Raw genomic sequence first — 18669 nt, forward strand, 5'->3', positions numbered from 1 at the left:
CGTCGCGATAGGTACGATGGGATGGGCGATAGCCGCTCAGGAACGTAGGTAGCGTTTAACATTGTCGCTCAGGGTTAGCGGGCCTGCAGCTTCCCGGTCGATCCCTTTGGGGCCAGCCACGCACCACCATTTCTGTGCCGATGATGAAGATGGTGGTGAGCGCGCGGGTGCGTGGTCCACGAAACTTACGAACACGAGCCGCAGCGGGACGGGTCTTTTCTTCCTTCCTACTGATGCACGCACGCCCGCCCGCCCGCCCGCCCGTCCGCACGCATGCTCTGCTGCTTGTTGTTTGCTTCTTGCGTTGCTTCTGCATGGTGTCCTGTGTGGACGAGTCGCGTGGTTTCAAGGCTCGAGAAATGTCCCGGTTCGTGCATGACGACCGAATGAATGCCAGCAATGCAATTGGCTCAATGTGTACTGTACTGTATATACATGTGAAAACCGGCAGAGGGGCAATAAAGCCAACGGGGGCGCTTTTTCGTTGCATGGCATTCTTCGACATGACAAGGGTTGGGAGAGCGGATGAATTCGTGTCTATTTAGCGCGCGTCATGACGTCTCGAAGCGTTCCCCAAGAAAACCCGCCAAAGTTTCCAAAAAAAAAAAAAAAAAAAAATTCATAAATAAAAAGAGTTGAAAAGCTCGATGGAGCTTGCTCAAACGGTCCGAGTGGGTCGAGTCAAAGAGTCAGCGTCGAAGCTTATTGAACCTGCCAAGGTCCGGAGCGCTGCTGGAGTGCTGTCAAAAAAAAAAAAAAAAAAGAAAAAAACATACCAGGGCTGGAGAGAGGGATGACTAACGGCAGGGGCCCTGTCCCATTGTGACAGAAATCAGGTGCCATGATGGTGGTGGTGGTGGTGGTGCAACCAGGTCGGGTCAGCGCGTGCGGGTGATGTGAATGAAGTCTTCAGGGGAATGGGACATGAGGACATGCAGCCAATGGGAGGACGAGATGGGGAAGGTGATTCGGACCAGGCTACGGTTGAGGAGATGCTCTCCCGAGTGTGCTTCACGTACTGCTGCTGCTGCTGCTGCTGCTGCTTCTTCTGCAAGTCGCACTGAAACGGCCGAGCCAGTGGGTGGTGGAGAGGGCGTTCAAGGCCCTGCAATGTTAATCTCACAGCGCTGAGCCTAGAGCTCGGCGCACAAGCTAGAGGTGTTGAAGGGGAGCAATCTCGCTCGTCAGGCCACAACGGGCGCGCCCGCTGTAATCAGCCAGAGTCATCGAGGGTGCAGTGCGATTGTATTGGTTTTCCGTTTCTCATCCTTTGTCGTCGACTGATGAACAAAGATCAGACTCCACAAGACGACGATTGTGGCTCTGTTCGGCGCGAGGGATCATGGACGGCCTGCCAAATAAAAATAGCAAGCTTGCCAATCAATTGTCTTTTATGCCTATGCGTTGTGGCGCCGCCAGGACCGGCCGCTTTGAATTGGTTACCAGGAGGAAGAGCAGCGCAGCGCGTGGGCGAGTAAGTTGAGAGCACACAGATGGACGAAATGCAGGACCCAGGTGCAGTTGTGCAAAAGAAACAAAATATGGAAAAAAAAAAAAAATCAACATCAACGAAATTGACCAAGGCCGCCCAGGTCTGGACTTTTGTGGAATTGGGTGGTGGAGCTGCGCGTCCCCGGGTGGGCGGCCTGCGCCATGAACAAGGGCATCCTGCTCGCCTTCTCGTCCGGCACCGCCATCACCTCTCCGCTCTGCCCAAGCCATCCCATCCCATCCACCCTCTTCTTCCCCTTCTCCAACTCAACCTTTACTTACTCTACCTTTGCCTTTGCCGCGCCCCGGCCCTGTGCAACTTTACTTGCTTACCCAGTCGCTCGTTACCTCAGAGTCCCTCCTTGCTACCACCCACAGCCCCGGCCACCCGACCAAAATCCCCGATTATAGCCTACCGTTCCTGCACTCCTCGCATCAGTCGTGTGCTTGCCCCTACGACCTCGACTCTCCGCCATTTCGGCCATCCTTCTTAGTCGGGCCACTCGGTCGTCACGACGTTGCTCTGATCTTCAGTCGAACTGTCTCCCTACCGTACCCGCCACCATGGCGGTCTCCCGTACGCATAGCCCGACCCTCTGCCTCCCTCTGCCTCGCTGACTGTGTCCAGCTGTTGTCCAGAACTCGCTGCGCCAGCTCTTCAAGCGCTGCGTGCAATGTCCAAACGAGACGCCGTCCTGTCCGGCCTGCGACGATGACGAGTACTGCTCGCAGATTCTGTCGTCATGCACCACCTGTGCCTCAGCCGTCTGCGTCAAGATGGACGGCTCCTCGTCGGACGGAGGGGGCAAGGGCGGGCCCAATGTTGGCGCCATTGCCGGTGGTGTTGTTGGAGGTGTTGCTTTTGTGCTGCTTCTGGCTTTTCTCATCTGGAGATTTTACGTCAAGAGGAGGCGCGACGGAGACGGGTCGTCTGAACAGTGGTCGCAGATTGAGCAGGAAAAGGCCAACAACAACGACTTTGCCATGCAACGGGACGCTCGCGCTTCGACACACACTGTTGGCTCCATGGCTTCGACCGTTCTGACTCGGGCCTCGAACATTATCCAAATCGCCTACATTCCTGGCGTTACAAACCGTTCCGCACCGCAATCTCCTGGCCACCTCGCTCCACCTGTCCCTCCGATCCCCGCGGCGCACTCGCAAAGGAGCAGTCCCGGTCCCGAAGAGCAGCACTTCTTTGTCCCTGGAGACCTCCGCGATTCCACGTACTCTGGCCTCTCTGACCCGCGCACCAGCTACGCCCGGAGCAGTGTCGCTACTACCATTTACAGGGACAACGCGGTTGTCTCTCCTCTCCCGGCTCAGACCATCGTACGAGGCAAGGCTGCTGTTGTGAGCGTAAAATCTAGCAACACTAGCTCCCCCTCTCCGACGCCCGGAAGTACAACTCCCCCGGTTCCTGCAATCGACTACGGCAGGTTGGAAGAAGAGGGCAAGGTTCAGACGTCAACCCCGAAGAACAAATTTAAGATTCAGATGCCCCACTCTTCGGATGGCCCAAGTCTGAGGCCCGGCGTCAGTCCCTCGGGATCGGTCAGGAGCTTCCAAATCGCCAAACCCAAGGCTCTAAACCTTGTCAAGGGCAAGACTTCTAATTCGTCATTGCTGAGCTCGACGAGCAAGAGCGCTACCGACTCTACTTCGACTGCCTCGACCCTTTCGAAAGAGAGGTCTGAAAACAGCGCCGACCGGATTCCCATAACATTACGCCCTCTCACTGAGGTATCAGTTACGGACTCTATTGAAACCGCGCCAGAGGACCCAGTGAGCCGCATCTCGGATGACTCTTCGGACGATGAACAGTCGACTCGCCAACAGGGCGAGTACGTCTACACCCACCACAAGGGATCGGCCACGTCGTCGTCCAGCGGTCTCCAGAGTCCGTTTGCCGATGCCCAAACTGGCGAAGAAAGCATCGACGCCAAGGCGAAAGCCAAGGAATCAGATTGCGAGTCGGGCCGGGCACGGAGTCCTTTTGGCGATGAGCACGCAGTCAAAGACGATTAAGGAGGAAGAGTAAAAGCAGGCACTCTCATTTGTAAGCGGAGCGAGGCGTTGATACCTTTTGAGTTTTAAAAGGCCTAGACACTGGTCTATCCTTTATCTCATGTTGCTTCTGGAAACCCCAAGACGGCTGGCTCGCTCTCACGGATCCCGATGCGAAGTTTCTACGTCACGACGCTTATCACGACGAGCTTCGGGAGCGACTTCTAGCCACGTCTATCGGTCTACCAAGTCATGTCTTGGGGATGTGTCCCCCTTGTTGCTCTCAATTTCTAATGAAGGGCATAGCCGCTCCTTGTGGGATTTTCACGATCATATCTAGTTTGGTTATATGGGAGGATTGCGACTGGACTGCGACATATCACTACCCCACCTTTTAAACGATGGACAGACAGAGGCAAGGTGCGAAAAAAATGCTTTCAACCTCGAGTCTCGATTTCTTTCTTTTATGTAGCGGCCGAGGTGTGCCGCGCATGTTTCGTAGGTAGCTTTCGAGTCGCCAATGAGGCCTAGTAATGGCTAGCCTTTTTCTCTCTGCTTTGTTTCTAGTTTCTTTTTCGACATGCCTTGTTTCAGCAGCGCGTGCCGTGTTGTGCTGTGCTGTTGAAGCGAGCAAGCACCTGTTGACAAGACAAACAAATGCTTGACCGTTGCACCAATGCCAGAAGAGCGATGAAGTGGACGAAGGTGAGACGGCGGCGTCTAGTGCCAGCAATGGAATTTTGGGCAGGCGGAGAGCGTATCATGGCAACCAAAATGGTGTTGGGCGATCAAACGGCGTCGACATGTTTCAGTTGGCATCCCAGTGCAGGCACGAAAGTCAGCCTTATGCGACACGACACGACACGACACGACACGACACGCCCCGATCGCAGCACCCCCAGTCCAGTCTGTTCCTGAATCCTGTCAATGGAACCCTCCGCTCGCTGCGACCAACCTAAAGAAAGTCTGTTTGCTGACTCTCAACGCCTCTCAGCACGTAACCCTGCTCGACCCCACCCGGCTCAGAGAGGCCCAATCACCCGGACACCGACACGATGCGATGACGCGCGCTGTGCTACCAGCGACGCTCGGTCGACGACTGTCTGTGAGCTGGCTGGCACGCCACTATTGATGCAATGCATCCACTGTGCACGGCATTTAGGACTAGGCTTGGGCGCGGTGGCGCGTCAATGGTATAGCGTTGGGCTCACCCACGGACCGGCTCCCGTCAGTAAAGTCAGGCTCGCTGGAGGGATAACCAAGACAACCAAGAGGAGGGATGCTGGTACTCTGAGATTGGCCCTTCATCGCTCGATCATGTTTGGCCCTCGCAATGTCAACTTTGAGCACTGCTAGTGCTGATGCTGCTATGCGCGTCGTCGCTCATCTCCGAGAGAGGGTGCAGCGACGCAGCGCTCACTCCGTTGTGGAGGGCCGACAATGCAGTTGAAGTGTGCTTGGCCGGACAGGGACAGCATGAGCGCGTCGGGCAGTGGTGCAGTCGCTAAATCTCCTGGTCACTATTTCGGATGCTGCGTTTGACGTTTGCATGGTGTATCCGCTGCGACAGCTCGTTGGTTGGCTCTATTAATTTCAGACAGCCTCCGCTTCTGCGTCGAAACACAACAGCGCGCCGTTCAACCTTCTTTCTGCCTCTTTGCTCGGTCCGCAGAAAAAGAATTAATGTCCCGTGCCCATTAGACGACTGCTCCCAGAGTCGGTCCTCCAATATCCCACCCGTCGATCAATCTCAGAAATTGCTTGGGCTTGTACTTTGATATTAACAATTTGCAGTCGTCGTGCTGCGTACTTCACCAATTGACGTTTGACTACGCTGCATCACGGTCCAGATGGCGACCATGGTAGTTGCAAACGCGGTGACGCCGCCTCGTCGCCAGCAGCAGCAATACTACATGAGCAAGCTGAAAAGCACCAATCATCTATCCTCTCACGCTTCTGCCACATCTTCGCCGTCCACCGACGTTGTTACTACGTCCAGCACTTCCCCTCCCTCGCCTTCGGAGGCTTCGACTGCTCCTACGTCACGCTCACCGTCCGTTGATGGTTCTCCTTCGACTTCTCAATCAGTGTCCAAGTTCCATTCGAACACGAATCCTGGGCATCACCGTATACCAGCGCCCCCTATCCCCCTTCTTCAGCCAAGTCGTCCTGCGCCTGTCCCCTCGCGTGCGCCGAGTCAAATTTCTTCGTCAACGCAACAGGACGCTTCCAAAGATATCTACTCCACTCCAAAACACGGTCATAACGCAGTAAAGCAGGATGCTGCAAACAATAAGGTTTTGTGGAGCGACCGCTCGCGCAGCCGGAGCCTCTTTGGATTCCGGTCCGGGCGCAGACATTCATCACGCTCCTCATGGGGAACGTCACTTGGACCCAAAGCGAGTAGGGGAGATTTGCAGCCATCATCGAAACGTTTGTCTGCCAGTAAGAGCTTGGGAGAGGTCGAAAGCAAGAAGGCTTCTCAGAGGAAGCGTCAAGACGATCTCCAGGATGCGATGGGCGATGAGATGCCAGAACCTCCGACCAAGTCAGATCTCCGGGCCAGTCCTGAGGCCAAGCCTAAGAGTGGCCATCGAAAGAGGTGGAGTCTGTCGACTGGATACAACGCCATTGCAAGCCAAAACGCCTCATCCCCAGGCTCAAAGTCCACGAATTCGCCACCTCGTCATGACCGCCGGGCAACCTCCCCTGTAAATCGAAGCCCAAGCTTCTTCTCCAGTCCTCGAAACGCTCCTCCAACCGCGGTAGCTACTGCTGGCACTATTACGCCTTCAACAAGCACCAGCAGCCGTGGTCACGCCAGTGTTTTCTCACGCTCTCACACTCGCAGTAGCAGTGCTAACACTGCTGCGACAACACCCTCCACCATTAGTACGAATATGAACAGTTCGACTGCCGCCGCCGCCGCAGCCGCCGCTGTCATGACTAGTCCAACAGATTACACTGTTGAGCCTGACGCCAACCCCACCCTGCAAACTTTACAACCCGAGCCCCTTAATATTGCCGGCCGGACCACGATCGTTCCTGACGTTGACCCCATCACCCCTGGCCGGACGCTCATGCCTTCTGTGCCGTATTCAGCTACTGGCATCAATGCGGCATCGTCGTCAACCACGTCACTGACCAGCACTGGCGGTCGGCGCCTGCGCTCTCGTGGCTTTTCATTGACTGGCGGAACTTCTTCTCCATCGGCATCGGTTGGCCGATTGGGCAGCTTGACTGGGGGATGGACGTCTGGCTGGACTAGTGGTAATGGATGGAATCCTGGCGGATGGAGTAATGGATTGCGCGCGACCAGGCAGGTCCCAGGGTCGCCAGTGGGTGGATCTTGCACCGTAAACCCGGGAATCGTCACTGGAGCGGTTTCGAGTAGCGTTGTCAACGGGTATGGTGAATACAGCCCAAGTCCGAGCGGTAGAGGCAAAGGTAGGATGAAGGATGTGGGAAACGGGTGCGAACTCGACAGGAGGCGTGAGCGGTCGGCGGGAAGACGAGGACGCAGTAACAGTGCGACACCACGACCCTCGCCCGATTCGACCACTTCGCTACAGTCCAGCCCAAGGAAGCCATCGCCTCCCTCCGAATCGTCGAAACCCTCGCCAATCTCTTCGCCAACGTCCAACATTGAGGCTTTCCCGCAATTGAGTGCCACGCCGTCGACAACGACGCTTACTTCTCCCCCGTCACCGAACGTTGGATCCAACCTCAATAAGCCGTGGCCACCGCTTCCACTCCATCTTCGCCGCCGCCGCGCCAGCACGCCAGCATCGCCATCTCGACCGCGTCCACTTGTCCCTGGAGATGCTGTGCCCTTTGCGGAACCGCCGCAACCCACCGGCGCTGGTACCGTGACAACCGGCACCACGCCATCAACGAGTTCCGCGACTACGCCCACGCCACAAACACCTTTGCCACAGACTCCCATGTCGGCCACGTCCATGTCGACCACGGGCACGGCGTCTACGATCCGCGCCAACGCGCGCGACTCTCAGTCCTCAACGGCACTCCTGTTGCCTAAGGAATCAGCACCACAGCCCGTCACGCCGACGTCTACGAAGCCTCATCCGCCTCCGCCGGCACCACCCAAGGCCGCCACCGTGCCGCCCACAGGCTCCACGCAGCCGCCGCGTCGGACATCGTTCTCGTCGCTGGCCGCTCGTGAGGCGCGGGCTTCGTTCCAAATGAACAAGCGAGGCGGCAACGGAGGACCGGCGTCTAACAATGCTGGAAGCTCATCTGGCAGTGGGTTCAGCTGGCGTCGTCCCAGCATGGACAACGCGGCGCGTCATAATACGACGTCGTCTTCTCCAGCTACGGCCGGTAGCCGCTCTGTCAGCCGCGGTCGTGGCCGTCGGTCTATCAGTGAAACTCGCGGTCGAGGTCCGAGCAGTGGGCGCGCAAGTGACGAGAGCTACAGAGGCGTCGGCGGCGTCAGGAGAGAGGGTAGTACGCGCACTGTGCAGGCGGCAGTGATGCCGGCATTGCTACTCCTGGGCACGGAGTTGTTCACACCAGGCAAGCGGCCAGAAGACGTGGGCTTCGGCAAGGCCGTAGCTGCTGGTGGAGCGGTGCGAGGCGTCGGCGGAGCAGGCCGGGCCGTGGGCGTATTGGACGTGGACGATGTGGATGACGAGGAGACAAGGGGTAGCGCGGCAGGAGGGTGTGGTGGTGTCGCAAGTACGAGGCCCAGAGCCGCAACAACGACGACGATGGAGAAGATGACGCCGACTCGTCAGCAGCACCACCACCACCATCAACACACGTCGTCGGCCTTCTCCTACACGCACACGCCGTCGCACTCGCTCTCGCGTATCCAATACGCGCCGTCGCCCTCAACCACCTCGACCTCGACGCTCTCCATCCCCTCGACATCGACGACCCACCACGCACTCAAACAACCCCTATTCCCCAACCCCCCTCCCAAAACGCAACCCTCCTTCTCCCTCCTCCCACCCATCCCGCAATCCCAATCCCACAGCCCCATCCCCGCCTCACCTAACCCCTCATCCCACAAATTATCGCAGACATATCCTCCTCCCAACACCACCACTCAACACTCATCGTCACACACCGCATCTCCCGCCCCGCAGTCCGCGCCAGCGCCCTTCATCTCGCGCCTCGACCCGGGCTCCTCGTGCCCCTTCACGGTCGACGCGACAAACGGCCATTTCGACCCGCCCGGCACGAAGTGCGAGGCCAGCTCGCCTTTTCGCCGCTCGCTGAGTCCGCCGGTCAAGGATTTGGGGCGCGAGGGCGATTTGATGGCGGGGATGGAGGCGGTTTGGCGGAAGTGGGAGATGAGTGTTGCGTAAAGACGGGGGGGGGGGGGGGGGGGGGGGGGGGGGGGGGGGACGGCTGCGGTTGTGGTGATGTGTCTGGCCACTGGTGGTCGGGGTGGTCGGGTCGAATGCTGTTGGGTGGGTGGTGCGTTGAGGAAGAGTATGGCGTGGATGTTCAAGTGTGCAATTTTCATTCTTGTCCTCCCTTCTCTCTCCTTCTTTTCTCTTCTGCTCTCCACCTTGCTATCGGTCCGTCCGTCCGCCCGACTACATCGCCTAGATGGCTGAGCGAGGACGACGGCGGCGGCGGCGGCGGCGGCGGCGGCGGCGGCGTGAGGGGGGAAAGAAAGCAACAAAACGATCTTTTGCATCGTTTACTCGGATTTACTTTACGCGAGCGGGAAAACAAAAGGAAGGAATGGACGGGCCATGTATGGAAACGATGTGAAAACGCGGTGTACATGTGGTGGACGAACAATTTTCATTTCTGACTTGACCGAAGTCAAGAGCGACGAAAAGGACGATGGATGTGGGATGTGTAGGGAAAGCATTTGTATGGTTGTATTTGGTTGAACTGGAGTGGAGAGCCGATGAGAGTGGAGGAGGCGTGGAAACAAACAAGCAAGCAAGCAAGAGATGCGAAGGCGAAGGCAAAGGAAAGATGGAATAGTTAAGCAGATGAGGAAGATGAAGTATTGCTGCTTTGAATTTCGTGTTTCTAGCTATGATGTGACTCAGGACGTTATTGAAGAGTTCATCATAGGATTTGCTTTCTCCCCTCGCCCTGTTGAATTCAAGAAATGGATGCTGCCTTAATTGGAGCTAAGGCGCCTCTCGACAGGCCGAAGCTGGTCCATTACCATGTATCTCTATCGAGTGGATGTTGAGTTGCAAATGGATGCCAACGCCTTGAGGTCATACGGCCATGTCAAACAAGCCCCTGAACCAGCAATCGAGATATCTTGTGATGATGTTTCCAAAGCTCTTCTTTCCCCACGACAGCTGGCAAGACTAGAATTGATCAGGATCTAGGTGGAAGATAGATCATCGTTTGAAGCCGCAACATAAGATTTGCAAAGAATTCCAGCTTCGCTTGCCATCATCGTTGTGCCGTACGGTCAGGATATGTATCAATCGCCAACGGTACGCTAAGGAGAGGCAAGAGTTTGAACATGCCACTGACCACGCTGCTCTCACGAGAGCAGAGGAAGAATCACGATGTGCACGTGGAGCAAGAAAAGCTGGGGAGGCTCACGTGGTTTCCAAAAGGTCTGAGCTCCGTACAGGCAGAGAGCGGGGGCGGCGTGGTGATCCGACTGATGGGGCGGAACCCGTTTGTAGGAGACCAAAGAGGCTACGGTTAAAAACGTAGCCTTCTGATGACCCAAAAGGGTGATCTGACAAGGGAAAGCAGAAGGTGAACGATTAGCAAGCAACGGGGAGCGGTTCGTGAGGCTCAGGGGTGCCGTGAAAACATGCTGCCATGACAGATCTGCCGACTCTGGCAAAAGGCAGAGGTTAGGCGGGATGGAAGATGACTCGAAAACCTGGCGAGGAGCCGATTTCGGGACTCGTTTGGACATTTTTGTTGCCAAACATCAGGCCACTGGGGAAGTGGTGCCATTGGCGTTTCCCCTTGATGCTGGGAACCCCTCGTCGGTAGCCACGAGACATGTTCGTTTGTTGTAGTCAGAGTCAGGCTGTGTTCCTTTTGACCCCCCTTTGCTGTGCCGTCGGAGGAGGCGGGGATGTCGTGGGCCTGGCGGTCCAATCTCAGCGCTGAGATTTTCGTGACGTGATGCTTAGGTGTGCGCGGCGCTCCACGATCCAGCGACGGTCGACATGGCCCTCGGATTGTCGTGGTGTTTGCCTGGCGTTGCGGCGGCGACCCTCCAAGGTGGACAAACGGACAATGACGATGGCAGACACAGTTTCGAGCTGAGGGACGTCAGATGGCGTGACAGGTCGTAGGTGCTGGCGCAAACCGCGGGGAGAGGAAGCGGGGCAGAGTACCTACCAAGGTCGAAGTGGGTTTGACGGCGAGACCGACATTCAGCCGCCCAGGTGCTATTCCCGCCAGCCTGCCCAGCTCTTGATTCAACGCCTGAGCCCTCAACATCTCATAGAGCCAGCCGGCCTTGAATGCATGCGATAACCCCGCCCTTTTGGGTCTCCTGGCTCTAGCCATCATGCAGCCCTCGGCCCTCGACGAACTATGTGGACGAAACCAATCCGCATCCCTAGAGCCACCACCATTCCTGGCCGGCGCCGCTCAACAATAACCTCGTTTTCCTCCGCTTCTTCCTCCGTCATCCTTCGCCCCCAACGACGCCTCTTTCATGATTACTTCGTCACTCACCTTCCATCGTCCTCCCTACATCCAGACTCGCGCTCGTCCGTCGGTCCCGGCCACAAGCTCCCTCGGGACAAGTCGATACCTCACAATGTCAGCGACAGCGACAGGTCTCCCGCGGCCATGGCGCTCCTGGGGACGCAGCGGGAGATGGCAGTCGTGCGGATACCCCTCAAGAGCGCAAAGCACCATTTTGGCGTAACCTTATCGAGAGGCACGAGACCTTACAACGAAGATGCATTCCAAGCCGGCACCATAGAAATACCCGCCTTCGCAAAGAGGCAGCCCATCTCCTTGACTACGAGCACCAAGGATAAGCCCGGAGGCAACACATCGGACAAGGCGACGGGAGATCCTCAGGTCTTCTATTTTGCCGTGTTTGATGGCCACGGCGGAAGCGAGTGCAGCGACTTTTTGCGCGAACGGCTGCACGAGTACCTAGAGGATGCCGCCAGGAAATTCGAGCTGAAGAGCAGTTTGCACAAAGACGGCGTGACACTCAAGCAGGATGATGCTCAACCTGTCCAGTCATACGAAACATCACAAAGTAAAAAGGAAAGTCTTGACGCTGTCAAAACGGACAAATCCTCGGACAGCAAACCCACCAAAATTCCAGACGTAGGCGCCGGCGAGAAGCCGCCGAGCGCCAGCAAGGACGGAGAGCCCCCGCTGGACGGTGTCGACTCGATGACGCAGTCGGGAAATATCCAAAAGGCTGAAGATCTCGAGCGAAGTCTGATCATTTCGTGGAAGCAGCTTGTTGGCGGATACTTCAAGCGTTTCAAGCCAGAGTTCTTCTCCACATCGGCTGGCGGGAAAGGACACAGCCTGGGGCAAGCGGGCGGTGAAGGAGTGGGCGTAGAGACTGTCCTTACCTGGTCGTTCCTCAAGGCAGACTTTGATTTTGTATCAGCCCAAGTCAACAAGGCTGAGGAAGACCCAGTGTCATCAGACCGCGCCATCAATGAGCAGGACATCCTGGATCGACCTTCGGCCGTCCACAAGAAAATCGGCGGGCCAAAGCGCTTCAAGGGAGGCAGCACGGCGAGCCTGGCAATGATTTCGACGGCATCTCCTGCACCCTATTGGGGCCCCAGCTCCCACTGCACTATAGTCACGGCGCATGTGGGAGACACGCGCATCCTCCTGTGCGAGACAGCGACTGGCCGCGCGGTGCCATTGACGTCTAATCACCATCCCTCGTTGCCCTCTGAAGCAGAGCGACTGCGAAGATATGCTGCGACATTTGTAACCGACTCGTTTGGCGAGGAGCGCATCACCGGACTTGCCAACACGCGGGCATTTGGCGACATGGCTTCCAAAAGAGTGGGCGTGTCGGCCGAGCCCGAGATTCGGCGCATCGAATTGAGCCCGGCGGAGTACTCGTTCATGGTGATGGTGTCGGACGGAGTATCGGGGCCGCTGAGCGACCAAGAGATTGTCGACATTGTCAAGGAGGCGCGCACGCCGGAGCAGGCGTCGCGAGACTTGGTCAGCTTTGCGACAGAGACGTCGCGCGACGCGGACAATGCGACAGGGTTGGTGGTGCGGCTGGGCGGTTGGGAGCGACGGAGCGAGGGCGGGCTGGGGAGCCTGGGTACAAAGGAGTTGAGGGACTGGAGGAAGAGGGAGGCAGAAGATCCACGCAAAGGTCGGAGGTGAGGCGGTGGAGTTGAGGGGCACTGGGTGGGTGGTTGAGTGCGGGGCGGGGCGGAGCGGATTCAGGAACAGGAAGCGGTAGGGCTACAAAGCAAGGTAGTGGGTGGATACATGCAATGCACACAGTGTAGGCTGTGCAGTGGTCGGGTAGCCAGGAGCATGACAAGCCGTGATGCAGGCAGCCGAAGCCGTGGCTCTCCAACAGCAAGTCTTTCCATGGTGGTGTTGTCCGGGCGTCCGTAAAGTACCCATTCTGTACAGTACGTCTGGTGTAAGCAATGCGAGGGTCGGGCCGCCTGATTCTCCGGGCGCCGTGTCTGGAGGGCTCCCATTGGCTGCGTCCCGTCGGCGGGCGTGCCCCTCTGGCCCTCTGTTCTTGCCTGCCCTCACCAACCCGACCTGACGACGCACACCTGCACCCGCACCGCACTCTTGCTTGTCCTTCTCTGCCTCTCTGCTGCTCTCTGCAATCATTCCACTGCCTTCCCTTGTTTCCACCGCCGACCTGGCCTCACCACAACACCTCTCTCGCCCGCCACCCGTTTGTCCATTCCGTCGGAAAAACCTCGCGGCCTGCCCTGTCAAGCAGTCAAAATAGCCAGCACAGGCTTCCTTTCACGTGTTTTGTCAACTTACTTCCTCGCTTGGCCGAGTAGCTACGCAACCGCTGTCGCAGAGCCTCAAAACTCAACACCCCACTGCAGCGCCCTCTGGCCAGCTCCCTCTCTCCCGCTGCACCTTGTTCCCCGCCTCTAGATACAGGTACTAGCTCCTCACGCGACCATGAACGTCAACCAGGTGCTTGAGGGGACCTTGTCTCCAGGTATATATATGCCCATCCCAACCCTGCGCCCGCACTCCGCCCACTGACGTTGCTTTTCAGATGCTGCCATCCGTTCAAACGCCGAGCAGCAGCTCACCCAGGCCGCTGAGGCCGATTTCGTGAGTTCCCCCCAACTTGCCGTTGGGAGCACGGCGCCCCGCAGATGCCAGGCGAAATTTGCTGACTCGAACTATCAAAGTCGGGCTACCTCTCAACCCTCGCCACAGAGCTCGCGAATGAGCAGGCGCAACCTCACATCCGAACCGCCGCCGCCCTCGCCCTGAAAAACTCCTTCACCGCGCGCGAGTATACCAGGTTACGGGAAGTTCAGGCAAGATGGCTGAGCCAGCCCGAGCAAGTCAGAGTAAACGTCAAGAACCTCGCATTGGGAACTCTTGCCTCGACCGATGCCCGTGCAGGAAACTCGGCAGCGCAATTCATTGCTGCCATTGCCGCCATTGAAATCCCGCAAAACATGTGGCCGGAGCTGATGCCCACCTTGGTCGAGAACGTGGGCAAGGGCGCAGACCACCAAAAGGAAGCCTCGTTGACCGCCATCGGCTTCATTTGCAACACCGACGATGGAGAGCTCCGAGAGGCCTTGGCGCATCACTCCAATGCCATTTTGACCGCCGTCGTCCAGGGCGCGCGCAAGGAGGAGCCCAACCCAAACGTCCGCAACAAGGCTATTTCCGCCCTCAGCGACTCGCTAGAATTTGTGCGCACCAACTTTGACAATGAGGGCGAGCGCAACTACATCATGCAGGTCATTTGCGAAGACACGCAGGACTCGGACTCCCGCATCCAGCAAAACGCCTATGGCTGCCTGAACAGGGTCATGGGTCTTTACTATGACAAGATGAGCTTCTACATGGAAAAGGCCCTCTTTGGCCTGACCATCCAGGGCATGAAGAGCGAAGAAGAGGATGTAGCCAAGCTCGCGATTGAGTTCTGGTGCACAGTTTGCGAAGAGGAAATCTCGATAGAGGACGACAACCAGCAGGTACTGAGCAACTTAGTTGATCCCATTGTCAGGTGGACAATGGGACCAGATGCATTTGACAGGCTGACGTTTCGCCAGGCCAACGCCGAAGGATCCACGGAGCTGCGCGAATACTTCAACTTTGCCCGAGTCGCTACCCAGGAAGTCGTTCCCGTTCTTCTCGAGCTGCTAACCAAGCAGGACGAAGATGCCGACGACAACGAATACAACGTCTCGCGCGCCGCGTACCAGTGCTTGCAATTGTGGGCCCAGTGCGTTGGCAGCGCCGTTGTTCCCCCCGTGCTCGCCTTTGTTGAGAAGAACCTTCGCGCCGAGGACTGGCACTTCCGTGATGCTGCTGTCTCTGCCTTTGGCGCCATCATGGAGGGCCCTGAGGAGAAGATGCTTGACCCCTTGGTCAAGCAGGCTCTCCCTGTCCTCGTTGGTATGATGGAAGACCCCGAGATCCACGTAAGAGACTCGACCGCCTACGCTCTTGGCCGTATTTGCGAGACGTGCTCCGAGTCCATCGACCCCTCGACGCACCTGCAGCCCCTCATCTCATCGCTTTTTGCCGGCCTTGCGAGCCACCCCAAGATGGCATCTTCTTGCTGCTGGGCTTTGATGAATCTGGCAGACCGCTTCGCTGGCCAACCTGGCTGCCAAAGCAACCCGCTCTCGGCTCACTTCCAGGCTAGTGTCACGCATTTGCTCCAAGTCACCGAGCGGTATGTTTTGCCAAAAATCATGTGCGGCGATTTCTAATGTGTCACAGTGCCGATGCCGACAACCAGCTGCGTACCGCAGCTTACGAGGTCCTCAACTCCTTCACCATGAACTCTGCCAACGACAGTCTCAACATGGTTGGCCACCTGTCCCTTGTAATTCTCGAGCGCCTTGAGAAGACTGTTCCGCTCCAACAGCAAGTCGTAAGCGTCGAGGACAAGATGACTTTGGAGGAGATGCAAACAAGCTTGGTCAGCGTTGTTATGGTAAGCAAAATCGGCTGCACCACGTGATGAGTAACTAACGTCTTGTCAAGGCCATTGTGCAAAGGCTCGAGACGGAGATCAAGCCTCAGGCCGACCGTATCATGCAGGTTCTGCTGTCGCTGCTCCAGTCCGCTGGAAACAAGTCGAGCGTCCCTGACGCCGTACTCGCCGCGATCGGATCTCTCGCCAACGCTCTGGAAGAGGATTTCATCAAGTACATGGAAGCGTTTGCACCTTACCTGTACAATGCCCTTGGCAACCAAGAGGAGCCGGCCATCTGTTCCATGGCCATTGGCCTTGTCAGCGACATTACTCGCGCTCTGAATGAGAAGGTGCAACCCTACTGCGACGCCTTCATGAACTACCTTTTGAACAACCTGCGCGTAAGTTTGCCATTTGTCCCTGGCAAAGACGGTACTGACCTTGAACAGAGCCCCACCCTTGGCAACCAGTTCAAGCCAGCCATCTTGCAATGCTTTGGCGACATTGCACAGGCCATCAACGGAGCCTTTGAAACGTACCTCAGCGTGGTCGCTCAGGTCCTTGTTCAGGCCGCCCAGGTCACCCTCACTTCCGAGACCTCTTTCGAGATGCTTGACTACGTCGTGTCTCTTCGCGAGGGCATCATGGATGCGTGGGATGGCGCTATTGTCGCCATGAAGGCCGGCGGCAAGCAGAACCTGCTGGTCCCTTACGTTGAGGCTATTTTCTCATTGTTGCACACGGTGCAGTCCGACCCCAACCGCACTGAGGGTCTGATGCGCTCTTCCATGGGCGTGATTGGGTAGGTTTTTCTCTTTGCTTGGGGGCTTCTCTTTGCTTGGGGGCTTCTCTTTGCTTGGGGGCAATTTCACTGACTTTGGAAAGCGATCTTGCGGACACATTCCCAGAGGGCGAGTTCGCCGAGCTTTTCCGCGCCGACTGGATCATGGCTATGGCCAAGGAGACCAGATCAAACCGTGACTTTTCGAGCCGGACTATTGAGACCGCTCGCTGGGCGCGTGAGCAAATCAAGCGCCAAATCGGTAAGTGCTCTACCCAATACGATATTAATCAAACCCAAAGCACCGGTCAAATTTGGCCTTGACTAACACGAGTTTCTACAGGCGGTGCTGCTGGCCAGCTGGCTTGAGGGATCTCATTGAGAGAGACTTGAGCGCTCTCCATAGTGAGAGTGCCCACCGATACAACGCCCTTGCAGCTGCCCGATGCGCGACCGACAATCGGCGAGTTGACACAAGGACGGCATTGTCCAGCGGCCTCAAGATATCCATGCAGTTGTCTTTCGACACCAGCGCTGGAATGCGAACACGGTGAGCCATTGGACAAGCAATGGAAGTGTGTTAACACTTCCCAAAATAAAACCTCCGTGGCAGATGGCCGCAGCAAGCCGTCCATTAGACTCTACGTCAACTGCGCCACACTCGGAGCTCGCCAATGGTTGCAGACGAGACGAGCGATTTCGATTGTCGGACTCTGCGACTTCTTCGAACGGACATCGAATCCACCCCCGGTAAACACCAATACCAGCCCTCGCCCCGAACACATCATACAACAATCCAATCCAGTACTCCATCACGTCCTAATGAACACCACATACACCTCACCACAAGAAGTCATGTATGCCCCGAGTTCATGTAAAGAGGAGCCCGACTCTTTCATCAAGAGTTGGAACCTCTGTTCCCCATCCCCTACATTCCGCTGTCTTTGTCGTTGGCGAGCACTCAATTCACATCATGATTCCCACTCCTATGCTTGCATTTTCCCTGTTTAATTCTCCTCTTGAAACCTGGCACCGGTCACATTTAGTAGCTCAGTCGCCCCTTCTCCCATCAAAACATTCACACTCTCGTCGTTCCTCTTCACGACTTATGCCTCATGTGTTGTCCCGCTCGAAATGTTGTGAAGATTGGTTTGTTTTCACTCTCATGTCCACTTGTTAGTCCCAGAAGACTCGAGGAAGCGTGACAAGGCAGGCTTTTCAGGCGTTCTCGTCATACCAGCAATGGCTTCATATCCGCAACGGCCGCAAAGAGATGAAGATGGAGGAAATGGTGTAGTCTTTTGACGACTTGGCCCCCGTCTCTCGCAACTTTGCCCCAATCCCTTTCGCACCCTCTCCAGTTTTCTGCCCTCAAGCTCGCCTGCTAGAACATTGGGCGGGCAAATTTTTGCTCATGTCGCTCTACACCGGATCGCTTTTGAATTCATTCCACTCTCGGTGGGTACTGTGGCTTGGGAAATGGCACACCTTCGGGTGATAGAAAGGTTCGCGAAGAATGTCATACATGCCGATTTACGAGGTTTGCATCTCGACCACGTGAACGACTCGGAGACAACACATGTCGGAAACGACTCTTCCGGCTGTAACACTGCATTTTCATCACCTATTGAGACCGACGCCCATACCGGATCGTACGCCGTACCCGTCCGCCTGCCGTCAGTCAACCAGGGGGAGCATGTAAATGCTTGTTGCGGCTAGAACAGCGTTCTCAAAGAAGCAGCGCAACCCTTCTCGCGTCAGTCAGGCAAGATCCTGCTCGGGAGAAGCAGCCGACAGCGACGGCATTATTGATTGATCAGCGCACGGGAGAGGGAGGCACCGAGCCGGTTTCCTTATTTTTCATTTTTTCGCTTTGGCTAGCCTGCCCTACCTTTGCTACTACGAGGCGGCTTTCAAAAAAGCTCTCCGTCAACGTAAATTTGGAAACAAGCAACGATGGTTGGCTACCAAGCAAAACAGGGTTAGGATGGACGTCTTGTCCCAGCCCCATTATGCTCATGTCCCCTGCTCTGCTCTTGCCGCGAGAGGGGATGGAGCTCTGCCGTCACCCATGACTTGACGTTGGCCGACAGTTAGCTGGCACGACGGTTGCATGGACAGCACCTCTATTCATCTATGCATGTACGCTATGTTTATCCACGAGGCCAGGACAGGCCCAGCACTACCAGTCGTGTTGATCTCCTATTCTGACATTCGGCCCATGAGGATCCATTTTCCTCTTTTCCCACCCAAACACCAACAGTTTCCTCGTCGATTTGCTTGTCCCCCCGCCGTATGT

At 56.6% G+C, this 18669-nt stretch overlaps 4 protein-coding genes across 4 annotated transcripts; all 4 read left to right on the forward strand.

Moving 5' to 3' along the window:
* The first annotated feature begins 1889 nt into the window (after positions 1-1889).
* Positions 1890-3837, forward strand: IWZ02DRAFT_203924 (uncharacterized protein). The gene is made up of 2 exons (XM_066762609.1): positions 1890-2068; positions 2120-3837. The coding sequence occupies exons 1-2, from the start codon at positions 2056-2058 to the stop codon at positions 3517-3519; spliced, it is 1413 nt and encodes a 470-aa protein (XP_066624465.1). The 5' UTR covers positions 1890-2055; the 3' UTR covers positions 3520-3837.
* Positions 3838-7627: 3790 nt separating this feature from the next.
* On the forward strand, positions 7628-8838 carry IWZ02DRAFT_446363 (uncharacterized protein). Its single transcript, XM_066767224.1, has one exon. The coding sequence runs from the start codon at positions 7701-7703 to the stop codon at positions 8829-8831; it is 1131 nt and encodes a 376-aa protein (XP_066624466.1). The 5' UTR covers positions 7628-7700; the 3' UTR covers positions 8832-8838.
* Positions 8839-10697: 1859 nt separating this feature from the next.
* On the forward strand, positions 10698-12853 carry IWZ02DRAFT_203966 (protein phosphatase-like protein 2c). Its single transcript, XM_066762610.1, has one exon. It carries the CDS (start codon positions 11014-11016, stop codon positions 12811-12813), a length of 1800 nt encoding a protein of 599 aa, XP_066624467.1. The 5' UTR covers positions 10698-11013; the 3' UTR covers positions 12814-12853.
* Positions 12854-13593: 740 nt separating this feature from the next.
* Positions 13594-16739, forward strand: IWZ02DRAFT_488906 (armadillo-type protein; the record flags this gene model as incomplete). The annotated part of the gene is made up of 9 exons (XM_066769514.1): positions 13594-13633; positions 13694-13752; positions 13833-14636; positions 14715-15343; positions 15391-15607; positions 15658-15990; positions 16039-16391; positions 16475-16632; positions 16714-16739. The coding sequence occupies 9 exons, from the start codon at positions 13594-13596 to the stop codon at positions 16737-16739; spliced, it is 2619 nt and encodes an 872-aa protein (XP_066624468.1).
* Between the last annotated feature and the right edge of the window lie 1930 nt (positions 16740-18669).

This window comes from Phyllosticta citriasiana (assembly GCF_038021145.1).
Source record: "Phyllosticta citriasiana strain CBS 120426 chromosome Unknown IWZ02scaffold_4, whole genome shotgun sequence".
In the NCBI taxonomy this organism is placed as follows: domain Eukaryota; kingdom Fungi; phylum Ascomycota; class Dothideomycetes; order Botryosphaeriales; family Phyllostictaceae; genus Phyllosticta; species Phyllosticta citriasiana.